The sequence below is a fragment of the Pyrgilauda ruficollis genome, unplaced genomic scaffold (assembly GCF_017590135.1).
Source record: "Pyrgilauda ruficollis isolate IOZ18807 unplaced genomic scaffold, ASM1759013v1 scaffold16, whole genome shotgun sequence".
Lineage (NCBI taxonomy): Eukaryota > Metazoa > Chordata > Aves > Passeriformes > Passeridae > Pyrgilauda > Pyrgilauda ruficollis.
This window is the reverse complement of record NW_024514764.1, coordinates 6932598-6953243: the sequence shown is the minus strand read 5'-3', so window position 1 is coordinate 6953243 and position 20646 is coordinate 6932598. Positions and strand designations below refer to the sequence as shown.

The window sequence follows — 20646 nt, the reverse complement described above, 5'->3', positions numbered from 1 at the left end:
CCAGATGTCAATCCACTCTTAATGCTTCATAGGGAATCTTTTTTCCTGTCCAAAAGGAAGTTTATCAGTGTTTTTCTTGAATCTGCATTCTCTGAGAATTTCAGATTTGCTTCTTTCTTTAATCCCTCAAATAACCTTTTATTCTCTTCTTTCCTCACTTTGCCAGCACATTTGCTTGAGATTTATATATATTTTGAAAGTTATCTTTTTGATTTGCTGTTCTACCTCTCTTTTTTACTGTTAAGTTATCAATGCTTGGGAAAGCAGTGGCTTTGTGCATGGTCACAAATGGGTGGAGTAAAATGTGGAAATTATTGTGGCTCAAAAATTTTATTTACCTCTGATGTTAGCATAATGTTTTCTTCAAGGTGGTGAATGTTAGTGATGGAAGGCCCACCCTTTCTCTGTGCAGCCACAGCAGCTGAGGTTATTCCTTCTGCCTTCCCCTCCTGGATTTAAGGATATAAAGCAGCTTTTGCTTTGGGGACTGACATCTGCAGCTCATAGTTACTCCTCTGGGTATTCAGTAGTTCTGAGATGTGCTCCATAGCCTGAAACTGGCAACAGAAATAAATGCACCTCAAACTGGAATTGGCTATCCAGGCATCTTTACTCTGCCTGAAGATTAAAGATGCATCAGTAAGGCACAGTTTTAGAATAGGATTTTTACTCAAAGTGCTCTTGTACTTGGCAGCATTGACACTGTTGATTACAGTGCTGAACATGGAGCCCTTCCTCTCTTCCCATGAGAACTGAAGCATCTGAGCTGGTGTCTGGCCCCCAGGGGATCTGCCTGGCAGAGGAGAGCCCCAGATGCCAGACTTGCAGTCTGATGGGCACTGAGCCCTGTTGGGCTGCCTGGCTGGGGGCCCCTTCTCTTCTGGCTTGGCTCTGGGGCTGCTCACAGGGAGGTCCTCAAGCAGAGAGCCAAAGGGTTTTCATCTGTTTGCCATTTGCTTTCTGGATGTAATTTATTTTTTACTTATTTATGACTGAGAAAAAAGTCTGTTTCCTAAAAAGAGTTAAATGTGAGTCTGCCTGGGTTCGTTAGCCATTCAGCCTTATCTATAAACAGTAACAGCACCAGTGTTGATAATGTGCACTAAAGTTCCATCTTTTGTCATCAGGATGCTCCAGTAATGCCTGGAATAGTATTTTTGTGAGGGTAACTAATATGTTGGGGCAGAGGAAGGTAATGAGCAGCATGAGGGATCTGGCCAGCTCAGTATTTCTCCTTCACAGCTCCAGGGATATTTACAAAACCTGGTTTTCACTTACAACTTGTCTTTGTGGACAAATAGTGTGGGGTGACCAAGCCAAGAAAAGAGTCCTTTGTGCAGAATGGCTTTTGTACTTTAAAGCCATGATTAGAGAAATTCCCCACTAGCTGCCCCATCCTGGCAAGCCTTTCCCTTGGTATTTAGTTACTCACTGCATTCCTGGGCGAGAAGCTCCAGTGGAGTTTGAGCTGCAGTGGGATGTCGATCACCAGGGAAATCCCAGGTGTGACCTTCTCCCTTGTGTGCTCTCCCACAGTTTTGCTCCAAATGACTTTTACTTTGGATTAAGTCTGAGGTGGGTAACAGAAGCTGCAGAGGAACAGTCCTTGTGGTGTTTACCTGGGGTTTGTGAGCAGAAACTTTAATGTCTCTTCAACTCCCTTGAGTTTTGCTGCATTTTTTTAGAAAGTTCAATGAAATCATTATAAAAATTCCAAAAGCTAAAAGTGCTTGAAAGAGGGAAATGTTCCTATAAAGGCATTGCATTTTAAATGTGCTCTCCCTTCGTGGTCCCGCTGAATTCTCTCAGGAAATTAAAAATCTGCTGAAATTGCCATTAAGACACTCTTTTGTTTAGATTTCAGGATGCCACTTACAATAAAACAGCTGCAAAATAATATCTGGTGGCAGTTCAAAGTGAAGATAACACAACACGTGCTGTTATACCTTTCCCAAGTCACTCTTAAATAGTTGTGAACCAAAAGGCCATTAAAGGGTGAGCCAGAATGTTGTTCTGATTCAGTCTTTTAATGGTGATACAGAAATAGGAAGGAGAGGGAGAGATGAATAAATTCTTTCTCTTGAAAATAGGGCTAAAAGTCTAAGAGTTGAATGGTATTTGAAGATTGTTCAGCTCTTGCAGCCCCATAGACCAAATTCAGGATCTGTGAGCCTGTCCAGTGCTGCAGAGCTTGGGTGGCCCACAAGAGAGTTGGGCACCTCTGTGTGTGGTGTTCTTCATCTGCAGGGATCTGCTGCAGAATGTGTCTCTTTTTCCAAAGCTTTTTTTTTTTTTTTCGTTCTTTCTTTCTAGTCCTGACTAATGCTAACTGGTCAAAACTTTGTATCTTGAGAAATTGTGGGAGCTTTGACCCGGCAGTGCAGAAATCAGAAACCCCAGACCAGCATTTTGCTGTACAATCCAAGGTAGAATTAGGGACTAGCTGGCTTCTACAATTGCACCTTACTACAGTGGAATACTTCTTCTCTGCTCAACCTGCACAGAGCATTTGTAGGATACCTCTGAATCTCCTGTATAAATAGCAGTGCTGAATGCCACTGACTGTTTGTGATGGCCCATCTGTAGCTCCAGGCTGAAGGGAGGGGATGAGGCCCTAAATGGTTCATTGTAGCACATTCCACTCTGCTGCACGCAGTTTAATTATATCCATCATTCAGCATTACTTGATGAACCAGCTGGAGGCACAAGCATCCCTAAGCTTTCATCAGGATAATTGCACTCTTTGCCACATTAGGAGCTGGTTTGGGGCCAAGTCTTTTCCAAATGCAGAGTTGATCTTGGTTTAAAAGTTTGCTGCCCCAAAGTCACTTCTAGCAGGTAATCTTGCAACAATGCATTCTTGGGACAGCTGAAGACTAAAAGGTCTATAAATCCAAATTGGTTATTTCTGTCGCCTTATGGCTTTAATTGAGGCAGCCTCAGATGTTTTGGCAGTGGCTCAGATCACTGTATTCATATGATGGGATGCACTGTGCCAGTCAGGTGCAAGGCAGCTTCAGATGATTCCCATGGCAAGGGCCTGCAGGGACCGTGGCTCTGCTTGCTCTGTGAGGGTCATTGCTAAACCTTTGTGCAGCTGGTATTGTGTGGGCACTGGAGCTGTTCCCAAGGGGCTCAAGTCATGTTACAGGTGGCAGCTGTAGAGCTGCAGCTGAAGGCTAAAACCCCTGATCTTTCTTCTCTGTGGGAAAGCGGTATGTGTGGTGTGTCACAAGATACCTGTGCTGGGTATTGTCACAAAGTGCCTGGAGAATCATTTGTGAACCATTGCAGGAGATGAGGGGAGAGGCAGCCAGGAAATGGCTCAGTGTCACAGCCTGTCCACTTGGTAGTGCCAGGAGATCGCTGGTGACAGATTGTATCACTGAAGTTCATGTGCCTTTCCTAGAGCTTTTTCTTGAGTTGAAGTGAAGCCCTGGTTCTCTTCTGATGGAATAAGACTCTGTTGGTTGCAGCTCGTTGAGCACAGCAGTGAGCAGGAACATCAGCCTCCCACCTTGCCAGCTGTTTTCTCAGCAGCCCCAGTTATATCAGGGACTGGATCTGAACATTCCCATTGCAAACATCCTCTCTGCCACGGGTTTGTGCCTCATATCCCAGCTCTGCATTCCTCACTGGCTTACTCCAGAACAGTCCCAACCAACAGTAGGGCAAGATATCAGGTGGCACAAATTGTCAAAATAAGATCATTGCTCAACCCAAATAAAGGTAACAAAATGTGACCTTCTGTTGTTAAAACCAATTAAGTTTCTTTCCATCAACTCTCAGTTCATTATCCCTTTCACCCCCCAGGCCCTGTTATTCCATCTTTTCAGATTGGTGCAGAATTAATGTTAAATCCCATTAGCCTGACCCCGTTTTCCCTGTTTTGCCTTCTGGTCCTTGCGTTGATGCACTCCGACAGGTGGATTCAGCAGCTCAGGGATCAAAGGGAGTGGCAGGCCCAGGAGGAGCTGCAGAGAGGGGCTGGTTTGTAATAATTCACTTCACTTTTGAAGGAGTTTGTGAAAGTGCCTCAGCACTGGGGTCTCACTGGGCAGGTGAAGAGCCCTGGGCTTCATCCCTGGCACAGAAAGCACCACAGGGACCTTGTGCTGGTGGAGTCCCACCACTCCCCCCTTGGGATAATTCCAGTTAGGAGATTGCAGCTGCTCACTGGATGAGTGTATGTTCCCTCTGGACTTTTAGAAAGTATGAGATGGGGGGGAAATGTTTCTTTACCCAGGTCCATCTTCCCCACTGCATCAGAAGAACCACCTGCTCTCAGGGCAATGTCACACAGAGCTGGCCAGTTTTTGTCCAGGATCACACTGCAAATTAAACAAAAGGTGGCAAGACCCAGAAGTGCTGAATTTTATACCTTGAGCCCTTTTAGAAGGGGCTTTCCTGCTTCCTTTCCCAGCAAGAGGAGAGTAGTCTCAGCTCCCTGCTGCTCCCAAGCTTAGCGTGAGCAGTTTCTGCTTCTTTATTGACATGGAACAACACCGGGTGTGGCAGCAGGGAGTGTCTGTGAGCTTTGGGGAGGATGCTGGGCTGGACCATTTGGGATCCTGTCTGTCCTGCCTTCCCTGCTGGAGCTGGAGGTGGCCCTGCAAAGAGGGGCTGGGGCAGAGTGGCTTCAGCAGGGAGAGTGCAGGGAAGGTGTTCCCAGAGTCCTGCACGAGCTGTCCGTGGTGGCTGTGGGCTCCTGCTGGCTCTGGGGTATCCTGGGCAGGCTAGGAATGGCTCTGGTGTGACAGTGGGGGGATGGTGGGGTGTCAGGATGAATCACCATCAGCACAGTCAGAGCCTCTGACATTCCCTCTGACAGTGGGGGGATGGTGGGGTGTCAGCACCATCAGCACAGTCAGAGTGAGCAGGTTATGTTTCAAAAACGGAGAAATCACCAAAATTTAACATTAAAGTTGGGTAAGTGGCACCCTAACACCTGCGTTCAGAAAAGCAAAGATTTCTCATGACTCTTAAGCTGCAAGGCTGTTGCAGCTGATGGAGGAACACACAGCTCACATGATGAACTTTAAATCCGAGTTGGATCTGCTGAGTAAATCCATCCCTGGCATGGAACTGGCCCGGGTGGCACCTGGGGGTCCTGGAGGGTCTCTGCTGTGGCAGGGCTGTACCCCCAGACTGACAGACCCCACCAGGCAGAGCTCTGCCATGAGAGGCAGAGTGAAGGAGGATTCTTTCTTCCCACTTTCTTGGAAGAAACTGAGCATTTTTAATTGCTCAACAACTATCAAACCATTTTTCAGCAATTAGCAAATCATTTTACATATTGACTTGTACAAATAAAATTTCAGATGCACGTGGGAATGTGTGAATTGGATGAAGTGAATGGTTTCTTTAAATCTATGCTTCATATTTAATTTTAATTTCTCTTTTTGCACAAAACTCTTGATAATTTAATTTTAGAGATGGTGAAAAAACTGCTGAATATAAGCCATGCAATGTAAAATATACACGGTATAAACAAACAAAAAGCTCCTATTCAGCCCAATATCTAGATTTTTTCGTTTTGTACAAAGTCTCACTAATTTGAGTAATGAACTTGATCATTTCTGAAGCTCACTCCACTTGCTTATTTAATCAGTGATTATTGTTTTCATCAAAATGGGATGTATCGTGTAGGCAGATGAGGTTCTACATGAATATGCAGCAGCAGAGAAACACTGGAAAAATACAAAGCAGTGAGCATCATTCTGTACTAAATAAAATCCCAGTGCTTTTATAAAGCTAAAATTATATCATGTTTACTTTTAATAATTAAATATCCTTGGGTATTAGCAGCTGGTTAGTCAAGTATTTCAGTACTCTCTTTTTTCAGACGCTTTCCAGCAGATATCAAGTGAACTCAGATGTTTTTGTGAGACAGGACAATCCTGTCTGTCTTAACTCTTTGTGGTGCAGCATCCTCACAAGTGATATTCTGGCATTCACAGGGCCATGGCCCATCAAGAGTTTGTGGCAGTTAAATGTGGCAGTTCTCTATCCTGATCCCTGCACTGAGGCAGTGATTGGAAATGGAATGGTTTGTTATTATAATAACAGGCAAAGGCAACTTTGTGAAAAGCAAGTTATCTTGGCAAATATTTTTCAGCAGCTTTAGAAATCATGTAGTAATTGGCAGCAGTTACATTTGCTGCCACTCTGACACAATGGATGGGCCTTATGGAAAGAAATGGTTGCTTGGGAAGTTTTCCTATAGGGAATTACCTACCATGAGACAAGACAGGGAAAGACAGAGCACCTCTCAGAGTGAGAGCAGGAGAGTGCTGATGTTCATCTATAACATGCTGTCACACATGGAACAACACGTCTTCACAGCCTCTAAACTGGGAAACACCACAAAACCTTTGTTATGATTTCCCACAGCCTATTCCAGGGACTGGAATTTGTTTTGGGTTTGTGCTCTGGCTTACACAAGCATAAGCTGAGTGCCCTGCACTCATCCTGGAGCATTACAGATATGAAAACAGAATAAAGCCCTTTGCATAGTGCTTTATCAGTAGAAAAATGGATAGAAATAAAAGTATTTTTTTCATAGATTAAAGGACTTGCAAGAGGGAACTTGTCTCACTATTGACGGTACTAAAAATATTTTAAGTAACTTTGGTAATTTATGTACCTTCAAAGATGCACTTTGGGCAGAAAGTGCATTTACCAATGTTTCTGTCACTCCATAGGGGTTTTTTCCTAGTGAGAGAAAGCCCTTATTGTGATAAAAGTTTTAAAACAGAAAAATGCTGAAAAGAGAGATTGTTTTTGTTCCTTATAGGATTAAAACTAAGTAAATAACTTCAATAAATTTAGAAATTCTGGGCATGAATCCTCTTTAGATGTGTCTCAATGTAAATAGCAGTGTGTGTAGATAACCTCTTCAGGTGCACGGCTGCTTCCTGCTCACTGTCTATCAAAATGATCATTTACATCAACACTCAACTTCCTTATTGATGGAAATGAAAAATGTGATAGACCTTTGACAGTGTGTTATTAAAACAGCCTTTCTGTGCCAAATTGTCAGCAGATTGTGTATGTTCATTAGCTCCGCACTCTGCGTCCAATCCGTCCTCACATCCAAATAGAAAAAGGTTAAAAACATTTGCATTTGGACTTGTTGGTGTCATCCACCAAACTGGTGCTTTTTTGCCATGGAAATCACAATTCTTTCCATTTATCCTGAGCACAGCTACCTTGGAAAGTTGCTGACTGAATTGTCAGTGGCAGCTATTAGTGGAAGGTCAGCTAAAGTGACTAAGGGGAGCATTGGCCTCCTTGTGCTTTGTGTGAACCCCTCTGCCTGCATGTGACAAGATTCCCAGGAGCTCTTCCCAGTGTGGGCAGGCTCACCTGCCCATGCCTGCCCTGCTGCTTCTCCTGCATTGTATCATTATTTGGGAAGGAGGCAGATGTGGCAGTTCTCTCTCTTAAACAGCTTTCACAAGCCCCTGAACAGAAACTTCTCGTGAACATGACTGCACCACTGCCCAAAGGAAATCTGCTCACTCAAGGCTGGCACCTTAGTTTGGGAGAGTGGCACTGGGGGATGTGGTTTAGTGATGGGCTTGGCAGTGCTGGATTCGATGATCTTAAAGGTCTTTTTCAAATTAAGCATTTCTGTGATTCTATGTTTGGAGCTGACATAATGCTGAGTAATCATGTGATTCTATGAATGCTAAGCATTTTAGATCAGAGTGTAAGTTGAAGAGTCTAAACCCCATGTTGCTGTATTTTTTCTGCACTAATTTGCATTATTTTAATTTCCAGTTTTGAATAATGGGAATGCCAGCAAGGCTTGATAAGCAGTTTTTGCCAGCACTGATAAAAATGAGCATTTTTTTCATACATGCAGTTCAACTAAACTGACATCTCTTGTGAATGTGGTAGGAGAGGAATTTTGCTTTACTACAGTATATACCTTTAACAAGTTTTCTAGCCCTTATCTAAGTTAGACACACATCTCTGCCTTTGCTTAAAAATATTTATTTGAAATAGGCATTTATAGGCCTTTCTGGCAAAGGCTATCTGTCAGGTACACAAATTCTGGGCTAGCAAGATGAAAAAATAAATAATGGTGGTGATATGCTGATGATTCATAAACTTAAATAGAAAAATAAATAGAAAATTGTTTAACAAATCAGAGTGAAACATTTCCTTCCTTTCTAGCAAAATACCTCTGAGCTGCATGCATCAATACCAGGTTATGTAGGGAATAAGTCATCCTGCACGTAGCCAATTATCTTTGATTATTTTCATGTCTACCAGGTCTTACGCAGTTGCACATTTGGAAGGTACTTCAGAAGCTTTTGTTATTCAAGTATTTTTCAGTGCATTTGTTGTTGTTAAGCATACAAATAATCTAGACTTAGCAATTGCATACAATTAGATTTATGAAAGGAAAACTACCTTAATGTATTTTGTAGTTTTACTCTAAAATATAGTAACTTGCAACTTATAGTGGCTTTAAAATCAGAGAAAAAGAAGTGCATATGAAATGGTATTACACAGTAGTGTTTTTCTTATTTACTTTTTACTGCAGCAGCGAGGATGCTGAGAAAATGTCATTGTCAGAGACAAATTAATTCCTAGGATCAATTCAAAGGTACTCCTGGGACTGAAGGCATTCTGTAAAAATGCTTCATAAACACCAGTGAGTTAAATATTGGTGAGTTGGTGACATACCTGTGGTGGAGATGGACAATCCGAGTTATAACTGCATTGGCCTCCCTGGAAAAGTCTCCTTAATAAATGTACTTGTGCCCCTATGAGATTGAAGATGAGTTTAAGGACAGCTCTCAGCTCTTGACCTTGTGTGTAATCCTGCACATTCTGCTTCTGGACACATGGACATGTGGGCCCTGACCCATGAAGTAATTTACGACAATACAGTGTGAAAGTTGCATCATTTTGGGAGAGCTCCAAGTGTGCTACAGTTCAGCACTTACTGTTCAGGGCTTCACCAGATCAGAGACACAGTGATTGCACCAATATATGGTGTATTTGATAAGGTCCTGGAGATTTAAAATGCTGTGTTGAAATTGTGCTACAAAATAATTGGAAATCGAGTAATTTGCTTTTTTTCCCAGTGAATATTTAAAGAAAGTCAAAAGCGATGTTACAAAGTTTTAATGAGTGCATGTGGTGAGAATTTTATTATCATAAAAGCTGGAGGGTTTATCAGCTGCTACTGGGCTGGAGTTTTTCATTAGCCAAGGGCCTTTCAGGGTTTCATGGGATATAGCTGGAAAACATTCCAAACAAATGAATATTCTATTTTAAAAGAATAATGAGACATTGAGGATTTTATAGACTCCAAAGTTTGCTAAACCAATATCTCTAATTAGATGGAGAAACTCTCTATAGAGGCTTTGCATCAACGGCAGTACACACAGCAAATGTTTCAAGCATTTACATATCAAACACTGCTGGCAGCATTTTGGCAGCAGTCCAGAGCTGTAGATAGTTTTAATCACATTTGTTCATTAATCCTTGGTGGAATTCTCTTATATAGTCTCTTTAAGATTTTCATTTAAGCATGTGCTGCTTCTTCTCAGCAGTTGGCTTATTTATTTATTTTATAAATATCATCTGAAGCCTTGAATTTATAGAAAATAGGTTGTGGAGTGGCTCAGGAAGCAGACGATGCAGTGTATTCTATTTTCTCTCAGCAGATCTCCTTTGTACCCAGGCATTTATGTACTCTCACTAGAAGAGTTTTATTCAGCAGTGTGCCATCTAAAAAAGACTTCCACTCTTTTTTGACTATGCGAGTTCTTTTCTTTTCCATAGGAAACAGACAGTGGTTGAATGGGAAGCAGTAATTGAAAGCGCAGCCAAAATGACTGTATTGCTAATAGAATGTCTTGAGCATCATACACTGGCAAGGCTGCAGGAGAGGAGCTGCATCCCTTGTGATGAGTGATCAGTGCCTGCAGCATCCAAATGCAGGAGGCTGACACTTGGAAATACACAGGTGTGAATTCCCAGCCCAGATGGCAGCGCTGGTGCTGGAGCACGGCTCTGATCTCCAAGTACTCCAGCAGCTGAGCTGCTGAGGCAAGAGTTTTCTTCCATTATCTTGTTCCTCTGTTAAACCTGCCTTGAAAGACAAAACAAACCATTTAAGACAACACTGTTGTAAAAGCAGAGGTATTAACTGTCACCCAGAGCCTTCCTCATGCAGTTGGCCTCTGAAATCATATCTGCTGTTCTCATTTTTATGGTTTGTTTTATGAATGGCTGTTACAGGAATCAGCTTTGCTGAGAAAGGCCTGCCATGCTAATCTTTGTTCTGTGATGGATAGCAAAGGCTAAGTATAGCCTTTCCCTTTGCATTTTAGATTGAAGACTTTTTGGGGATTTTTTCTTACTTCAGCCTGGGTCAGGCTCTCCTGAGCCTCCCCTAGTGCTAAATTGCCTTTGGAGAGGCAGGAGGCCTTGGGAGTGGCAGTAAGAGGGTCAGGCTGTCTATCCAGGGTCTGAAAGCTGAACCCTGCAAACCTTTTCCCATATTCTTCTCATGCTGCATTTGCATGGTTGATCATCCTGCTGTAAGTGTTCCAGAAGGGGGTTTTGTAGATTTTTGCTTTTTTTCTGTTGAATCATTTGTCTGTTGCATCCTTTTGTAAGCTGACATGGTGTGCCCACAAGTGTGCAAACTGGCCTGGTGGGGGACCAGAGCAGGTCAGGATCCCTGTCTGCAGTGGGAGGATGCCCCGAGTGCTGCTGTGCCCCAGCAGCTTTCACAGTGCACTGGCTGCAGCAGTGCAGGTGTGTGCAGCAATTGGCAAAAACCCTTCCCTGTATCCTGGGCTGCTCTCCTTCCTGCCCAGCTCCTCTGTGCCCTGCAGTGCTGCAGAACTGTCAGGCAGCTGCAGGACCTGGGAGCCAGGCTGAGCACAGGCACTCCCTGGGGAAGAGGGAGAGGGATAGCCCCAGGCTAGGAATAGCCAGGTGTGGAGCTCTCCTGAAGGAACTCTCCTGCCACGGGGCTTGGTAGTGGTGGCATGCTCTAATACTCTACAATACTGGGTTAATGAATATGAATTTAATAACTTACTGGAATCAGGGAGCTTAAGTATAATTGTAAGAATTCATTGAAAAGAAAGTAGCAGAATTTAAGGCATTCAATTCTTCCACTTTCAGGCTCTTGTGTGCACATCTGCATGTTAAACTGTGTTTAGCCATATTAACCATTAATATCATGCTTAACTCTGAGTAGGTGAGTTTGCCCCATAATTCCAGGTTTTTTCTCTGCAGTCTTTTCCTTCTGTAGCAGCCTTGTAGAAACAGTTTCTTGGCAAAGAGCAGCCAGGGTTGCTGTAGGTCTGGGTTCTGTGGGGCTGTGCCTTCACACAGTCACAGGAGTCCTGGGAAAGGAAACTGTGGGCATGAGTCAGGCAGGAATGGGTGGAAACACCAAAGCTTTGGGCACTGGGAGAACTTGTAACAGTTTTGACTTATCCCTTCTGACTGTATATTTGCCTTCATCATCCCTGCTTCAGCAATGAAGGCTGCTTCAAACCACTTTAGCCTCCTTGCCCTATTCTCCCAAACACTTTTGCCTTTGTGTTTCTTTTTTTGCCTGTTCAGCTGCTTTTGTAATCCTTGCCTGCCTCTCCAGCACCCCACACCAAGCTGTGTTTGCTGCCACCACTGCTCACCATGGCCAGGGCTATTCCCCTCCCTGCACTAACTCCTCCTGTGAAGCAGCCAGCAGACTTGTCATTAGATAGCCCTAAGTTAATCAAGATGTATAATTAATAAACTGAGAGCAGTTCTCTTTCCTTCATCTGATTCCTACACAGAATCAAACCATCTTGTTTCCATACCTGTGGAACCTTGCTGAAGGATTCAGCAAGTACCTTGCTGAATCAGAACATTTCTATTAGCCATCACTATCCTCCAAAAGTAATAATATCTTGATTTCCTTTTCTCATATTCTCCAAAGGCTTTCCTAATCTGTTTTCACAGCTGCAGACTGAGGGCATCTCTGCTCTTTGCTTGGATTAGTCACTAGGGTTGGAGGGTTTGCTTAAAGCCAGCACGGCCTCTTGCCCGCAGGGTCTGGCCGTGGCTGTGTGCAGGGATCGCTCTCTGCACAGACCTCCTGCGTGTTCAGACAAAGCAAACACGAAGTCACTGCTTCTCTTGCAGTTGCTCATTTCAGTCCTCAGTGTATAGGCCATATTCTGAAATTATTGCTATGCTCATCATGTGCTTACTGAGTGCCTGGTTTGCCTGCTCTCACCCTGGGACACCTCAGTCCCAGGCCAGGGGCTGCTCATGAGGAAACACTGGTAGTAGATTTTGCTCTGCTTTGGCAATATCTTCTGAATTTCCTTCTGGATATAGGACTCACCTTTTTCTCTCCCTTAGACCTGTAACTCTAATCTTGACCTAACCCCCAGCAGAGTCCCAGCCCAGGGGCTCAGCCACATCCCCACTTGAGCAGTGCCATGGGTTGTGTCACTTTTGCATCCTCACTGCCTGCCCAGCTGAGTGCTGCCCTCCTTGAGCCCAGCCCTGTGGAGTTTGGCTGAGCTTTGCTGAGTGGCATCTCAGCAGGTGGGCACAGTGCCCCTGCCAGCCCTGTCACCCTTGCTGCAGGAGGGGAGCTGTAGGACCTCAGCGAGGTGACCTCAGCAAGGCTCTGGGGGAGATGAGCACCCCCATCCCAGCTGGCAGACCTGCCCTTGCTGAACGCCAGATCTGCATCAGTGAACTCAAACATGCTTTGTTTCCCATCACTCTTCTTCACTTGGCATCTTCTCGTGGCAGCCCTCCCCCACACACAGGTTTTCTCCACTCTTGGAACTCACTGGAGGATTCATTTTGCATTTCTCCCTGTGTGCTGCACACCTGAAAATGCCCATTTTCTCTCAGCCTCTCTACACTCACACCGTCCTCCTCCCTGCTAGTGATACAGATAACCAGCTGACTAATCCTTCTCCCTGGTGCCTTGCCCTCCAAGTGAGTTTAATAGCAAAAGGAAATAGAAGTGAGAGCTGTGTGGATGCATCCATCAGGTCCAGCCTCAGGCACCAACTGCAGAAGGGCTTTTTCCTCAATCTGTATTCATGATGTGTTACACACTGGGGAAACTGATAGGCATGTGATATGTAATATTGGTGTATTTTTAATCAGTAGCATGAACTACCCTCCCTCTCTCATGACTTTATTTCCTTCTTAGGAAGGCTATGCTGCACTTGTTACTTTCTGTTTTACCGTGATAGTTGGTAAAAGATTTTGTGCCAAATTTATGCTCAGTGAATTATCCCTGAAATTTGTGGAACTACAGCAGAATTTAATTTGGCAGTGTGGAGTTGCTGTTGCTCCCAGTGATGTCTTCAGCTGAAAAGCTCAGCTTTTGATTGCCTTACTTAGAGAAGAAGCAGGCCCACGTCTCCAGTCTTTTCCAAAGGAGTGCCAGAGGCGTTGGTGCCAGAGGCACTGCCACGGCAGAGACTGCTGCTGCTGGATGTGAACGTGGCAGCAATCTGTGCCAGAGGCATTTAGGAAATCTGCCCCTCAAGGCAAAGGTTTCTGAAAGGTGAGGAGGATTTTAACAAATGCATTAACATCGATGGCCTGTTCAATGCCTTTGATTTTCTTCTTAATGCCTTCTGATGGAATAAGAGGTGATGTGCAGCATCCTCATGATGCTGGGGCCAGAAGGAGCACTTTGAGTGAAAGCTTAATAGAAATTCAGTGTGGTGCCATGCTGAGCATAGAATTGGTTGACTGCATAAATCTAAATGTTAATTAATTAGAAAGTTTTACCAAATGGAACTATGATGTTTTAGTTCCATGTTGTCAACACATGAAAAGAAGCATATTAATTGATAAGGAGTAAAACTCTGTATAAGTTCTTTAAAACAAAAAATTAAAAATATTCAAAGTAGGACCAAGATACCTCCAACGTTTTCAAGAAGAGAGAAAAGTCAATTATTGATTACTTTGAGAGCTAAGCATCATTTGGACATTTATAAGAATTACCTAAAAGCTGAGAAGCAATGAGAAGTTTGTATGGCAGCTCCAAGTCCTGATACACTTGGTAGAGTACTGCTGAATAGCAAAATACAGGTTGGTGAGCAATCTAGAAAGGATAATGTTTTATTGAGTGGTGTGGATTGTTACTTTGGTTGACTTGATTTTTATCCTTTAAGGAAATTAAAGCTCAAACACTTCCAAACTTGATTATATTTCTAAAGATCATCTTTGCATGCCAGCTTTTGCCTAGAAACTCACCCGAAGATGTCAGCCATTGAAACCATTTCATGTGGAAGCATTGCTAAGTAAATTCACTAAATGCCTATTCATCCCAGTAAGATGGAGAGTCACTGGAGCAGCAAATGTGAAAATCTGCACAGCTTACTATACAGAAAGCAGCTTCTGAGTTTGCCAGATTGAGATGCAGAGTCTGACCCTGGGAGGTGTTGCAGCTCACATGAGGCAGTAAAGGAGGAAGGTCTCTGGGCCCTGTCTGTCAGGATGCTTGATTGACTGATAATTCATTTGGTCTAGATAATATCAATGAGATTATGAAAATAGTTTACTTGGCTGATAACATTTCCAGGTTGTTGCAACCTGACTCCAGAAGTTAAACACATTTTGTACAGTTAAACACATTCAGGTTTAACTTAGTTTTCTATGGCTTATAATAATGAAATGTTTTCAAAATACAGTACTATTGACAGCTCTTTTATCTTGAGTCTTTCTGCCACCAACTTCATTACAGACCAATTACTTAAACGGTGTTGTATCCATAAAGTTGTGGATTCGAATGCAATTCAGGAGATTAAGATCTTTTTAATGTGATTTATTCAGTTTTCCTAAATATGCTGACCTCGATAAACAGAGAACATTTTTGCTCCATTGTTAAAGAAAGAACAGACCACAAAAGCTGTCAAGCATAAATACATTCTTGGACATGTCAGCTGAAATTTTGAAAATGCTGGTGTCAGATTGCCTGTCATACTAATTGGAATTAACCTTCTAAATTCCTTTGTTCTTGTTGATTATACTGCCTTTTTGACATCAAAATTCTCTTGTGCTATGCATTCCAACCTTGGCCTCCTCTCTATTACACAGTGAAAACAAATAAAATGCCAATAGATACTGAACCAAATTCCCTAGGAAATATCTAGCAAAGCATGTAAAATGGAACTATCAATGCAGTCATCTTGCAACTGGATTTTCATACTTAAGGAGTGTTGAGCAGTATTACTTCATGCATACTCTGTTATAGTGCTTGAAATACCTACCAAGGGTTGATAAGAAATTTGTTAAGGTGTAATAAATCTGTGCTTCCTTCCAAGTGTGCTTTCCTGAGCAGAGGGGGTCATTGAAGTTTAGCAGCAGGATGGAAGATTTTTTTTAACCACCTCCTTCAGAATCAGAGAATGGTCCCCAAATGAGAACAATAAATATATAAATTGCTCTGGATGCAGTGGTTTTCACAGTGTAATTTGTGCACCTTTTGTTCTTTCTCTCACAGGACAAACGATCAGCTGGTGGCATTCCTGTCCAGATACCGTGACATGAACTTCTTGAAATCACATGGGAGGGACAATGCAAGGTGAGCTGGCCCTCTCCTTGCCTTATTTTAACCAGAGCACTGACAATTATTGTATGGTGATGGTTTCCAGTGTCACCTGGTTGAAGAAATCCCTAGTCCAGGAAAGAGAAGTGAATGAGGAGGAAACCCTTTCCTGAGGGGGGTTGTTTCTTGGCCCAGAGTCACTCCTTCCCAGAGTCAGAGATGCTTTTGTGGGGAGAGAGGCTCAAAGCAGTCTGATGATGCATCCTCCTGTGGACTCGGCACAGATTGATGTTTTGTGAGCAAGTGGCAATTGCCCACACACCAGCACTGACCTGGTGGCCCCAGGAGCACTGGTGAGCAAGGCCTGGGTTAGCTGAGCTCTGCAGCACAGCCTGCCATGGGCAGAGCCCCAGCTGTGGGAGCCTGTAGCAGCCTCAATGCCAGCAAGAGTGATGGTGGCCAGAGCTTGTCACAGTCTATTAAAGTTTGGAGGTCCTTGAATGAAAATCCTTCTTCATCCCCTCTGCACAAGTCTTGGAGAAGGAATGTGCTGTGTTTCCCACCATTCATCAGTAGTACTTAAACTTGCCATTGTGGTTTGGGAGGGCAGCAGTGACCAAACACCATCTTCCAAAGGCTTTAACAACTTCTGCAGATGAAAGAAGTTTCCCATCTGACTGCAGTGGTCCTGTTTTCCTCTTTATTCATAGTTTTGCTGTTCCTCTTTTTTGCTGGTTTTGTACCATAACAGCAGTCCTGCTGCACTTCCAGCAACTCCATATGCTGAGCCCCAGTGGCTTTGCATCTAAAAATATTTTTTATTCTGCTTGGGCCACCAGGTCTTCCCTTTATTCTGTAAAATGTCAAGTGTACCCAGAGAATGTGACACACTGAGTCATGTGTTCAGCACAGCAGGCAGGCAGAATAACTCACAAGTCTCTCTCTCTCTTCTTGGCCGTTCTTACTCTTGTCACCAAATTTATCAATTCTGTCATGTTCCTGTTTAAATTAAGTCCTCACGAGCATTCATCTTGTGGATGCACAAATTCTATAGCAGGTAGTAAAAAATAATCCTGCGAGGAGTCATATTTAAAGCCAAGTCAACAGTTTTCACAGGAGAGTCCCTGGTTTGGGAAATGCAGAGTGTCAGAGTGATTGGCAGACTCAGCTCTAGCTGGCAATAGTGATGGACAGCAGAGTTAGTGTAGAAAAGAGGAGAGAAAGAGCCAGGGAAAAGCATTTGGTCTCTTGCCTCCTTGCTCCTCTCATCCTCCTGAGTCTTCTCAAATTCCCTGAGCTGGCTAAGGAAAATAACTAATGGATTATGACACACCAACATCAGGCTGGTTCAAACATGCCAACTTCAACTGGATTGGTAAAATTTAAATCAATTAAACACACTAAGCTGATATTAATTTAATAATGAAATGAGCTAATGTGCCACTTGTCCTTCCATCATAGGAATAGCAAACTCATTTAGTAGTTTCATGGTTCTCTTTGTATAGACAACTAAATACCTTTTAGCTTATTACAACATGTCACTGTGTTTTGGGTTTTTTTTTCCTGGATTTCTACCATAAATTCCCTGTGTATCAGGGAACATGATTTGGAACATGAGTGCAGATTTGCTATCCTTGTCTGCCACGGTTCCCTAATCCCTGAGTCCTATAAGTGCTCCCACTGCTGACCACTGGATGAATGGATCCTTTCACATTAGCCCTTGGCATGTCCCCAAATTTTCTGTGAGGGAGGTAGAGTGGCTTCCCTCCTCCTGCACAGCCCAGGCAGCTGTAGACACTCTCAAGCCAGCAGCTGCAAGCATCTCTGAGTAATGCTGGTGTTGGGTAAAAATTCATTCCACTGTTTCCAAAAGCTGATCAAAAAGTAGTTATCCCCTGCTTGTATTGTGGGTGAATTTCCAGCTCTACATCTACTTGTTGAGAAAAAAATAGCTGAAGTGAAGATTTCTAGCCTAATATTTCATGTTTAGTGTTTGAGTGACTCAGTCTTGACTAAACTGGTCAGTGTACCCTCTGCTCCCCCCATCTGACACACAGTTCCCACCTGATCTTCACTGAGTGCCCCGGTGTGTAAGCTGTGCTGACACCGGTGAGGTTTATCCCTGCAGTCAGAGTGGGGAAGTCCTCTGGGCTGAAATGCCTCCTACCAGCTCAGGCAGGTGAGCCAAGAGGAGGGGCTCTCCTAGGCTGTCACCCTGTGTCCTGCAGCCAGTGTCCCCAGGGAGCACGAGGGTGTGTAGTGGTGCTGCTTTACAATATTCTCCCAGCCTCTTGTGGCCTTTGCCTGGGGAATTTCCACAGCTAAACTCAGTGACTTGCTCACTGTAAGAGTAAGGGATGAGGTTTTTTTCCTACTAGTTTTTCCAGTTTTTAAATTTTGCTCTTTGCTTTCTCCTGTCACAGCCCAGGGGAAAAGAAAGACCCCATGAAGAGAATGACATGGCCAGGAGCTTAGTGGGGTCTGGAAGAGAAGCAACAGCCTCAAGGGTTGGCAGCAAAAAGTTAAGGAAAGAAAAAAAAAGGACAGTTTTTAGAACACAGGCCAGTGTCCATGTTGTTGGGCAATAAAAGAAAACTCCCTTTGGATATCCTATCTCAAAACACACTGGAACAGATTTTTTTTTTGTTTAAAACAACAAATTGAAGCCATAATAAGGGAGAGGACACTGGCCTATACTGGCCAATAATGATTTAGCTGGTCCAAGGTGTTTTTCTCAAAACATGGGAACTAATAATACAGGAGCACAGCATCTAAATGTAATTAAAAGCAATGTATAACCCTTGCTGATACTTTTAATTTTAATTTGTGGATGAATAATGGCACCTAATCAATAAGCTTTTCAAGTGTCTAAGTCAGCCTTGTAAACAACTGAAAACTCTTTAATTTTAAGTCATCATAGCCTTTGGATCATACAACAGAGAAAGATTAGAAGTGCCATCTTAAACCTGCAATGCTTGTACAGCTCAATTACAGTGTACTTTGTATTCAAGCCATGTTCACAATCAGTACTTGTTTTACTGCCAAATAAGGAGAGAAATCAGGCTTCCTTTTATAGAGTTAAATTTTCTTTTAGTTATGCCAAAGCCATGAAAAAGTGCATCACTCTGATTTTCCTTTAGTGGCTTCAGCAAAGAGAATGGACATGAAAATGGCTCCCTCGCTCAGCTGGAGAAGCATTATTTCCTGACAGAGGTGGATGTATGAAATGAAATTGCACACAGTGGCTAGAGTTGTTACATAGTGCTTAGTGGGCAACACATTTCCTCCTCTTTTCAGTGTCTTAGACTATTAAAAGCAAGTGAATAACGTGGTAGTTGTATAAGCTATTGCAATTTGGAATACACAGAGGATTTTTTTTCTTTTTTGGCGGGAGCAGCACCTGTCGGATGTATTATAAAACATAAAGACAGTCAAATGTGACATCTGCAATGACAGGCAGGAAGAGGGGGGTTTGTATAGAAACCTCTCCCCAGCAGTCATTTGGGAAACAGTGTAAACATGCTGAGAAGGCTGGATGCGGTTAGATCTTAGAGGAATCTTGAGTCCATTGGCAAAATACAAACAGCTAAAGAAAAGACCCTTAAAGTTTTGGTATGTGTCCACATTCTTTTCTTCTGCTGATTTTTTCTCCTCATTACTGCTGTTCTTTGCAGTTGTGTTGTCCTGTTTCTGGGTTCCAGATAATTCTAGAGGTGTTGGTGAAGTGTACCAAGGAGCACCACAATCCCACCCCAGCTGTCAGAGGCTGGAGAAATCTTAGCTACCAAAGGACTGGGGCACGTTCCCAGATCTGCACTGCTGGCACACATCCGTTTCACCCCATTTCAGACGCTCCTTTTTTCCTCAGTGGCACATGCTGATGTTGGTGTGCTGCTCATGGAGTTGATGGGGGTTTGGTGGTCAGTTAGCAAAATGGATCACAGAGTAAACACTGCTGTGTATTGCACTGATGAATTGCCCAAACACTAGGGGAAAGGATGGATTAATTATCACTGCTGTAGGAATAGTCTAGCCACATGTCCTAGCAGCGCTTACACTGCTGCTCTTGTAACATATTTGGTGGTTCCTTTGGCACAAATTACCCTCATTCTCATGCTTTTTTTGCTAAATTTTTTAGAACACTTGAGTATTCCGGAGCACATGGACTAAGATCTATTTTTTGCTTGGAAGTAGTTCAGTACAACAGTTGCATGAGAAGTGTAGTGACTGAAATAGCAACATGCATCTTCTCTGCAAAGAGGCTGCACTTTAAAAATTTAGACATTACAGCTAACTTTCAAATGTTCTTAGTGCTTTATGCTAAGCATTAGGGGAGTCATAAAGCCTTTACAGCTTCAGCTTGACAATTCACCTCCTTGTAGGGCTTTTTTTCTGCTCACTTTTGGAAAACAGAGCTCTAAGTTGTCAGTGCAAAGAGAAACAAAAGCAGCCATATGTCTTGACGTGGGACTAAGCAGGATGTTCTTTGTTCTTAGAGTATACAAGCAAGATCATCTGCTGGTTCAGGAAGGTCCTTCAATTGAGAAGGTTTGCAGTAGTAGCCATCCTTTATGGGGCAAGGACAGAATTAGGAAGGAGGTGGAAATTGAGATACAGGTGAAATAATCAGGAATCTTGTTGCTGTCTAAGAACATTGAGCAGCACACTTCATTTGCAGCCCTGTCATCTGAGGTCCTGAGGCATTTTATAAAATGGTTATGACAGAAAATATCATTTGAAGCTGCACAGATGTTGTTGGCCCTGGTGTACCCAAAGGTCAGTGACTTGATTTGGTAGCTTGAAAACCTTTATAGAAGTGACTCACACTTGCCCTCAGTCACTAGAAAGGAGGTGAAGAGACAAGAATCCTTCCAGAGAAGACTTTTATTGGAGACAAACAGATGGTAAAATGTCAGATTTAATATCATTCAGTCTGTCTGTGGTGAGATCATGCTACATTCTGCATACTATAATTTGCAGTTTTGCTTATTTAATATAAAAAGAAACAGAATCATTTGAGTTGTGGCCTACCTTATGGTGAAAGAAAGCCATGTCATTTTTGACCTTCTAAAAGCTGTTTCAGT

At 43.1% G+C, this 20646-nt stretch overlaps 1 protein-coding gene across 1 annotated transcript in view; it reads left to right on the top strand.

Annotated features, from left to right (window-relative positions):
• The window catches only part of XYLT1 (xylosyltransferase 1), a 176962-nt gene that overhangs the window by 120567 nt on the left and 35749 nt on the right, over positions 1–20646 (top strand). The window contains exon 5 of the mRNA XM_041462661.1: positions 15518–15598. Coding sequence (XP_041318595.1) covers positions 15518–15598 — 81 coding nt within the window. The remainder of the gene's footprint in view (positions 1–15517; positions 15599–20646) is intronic.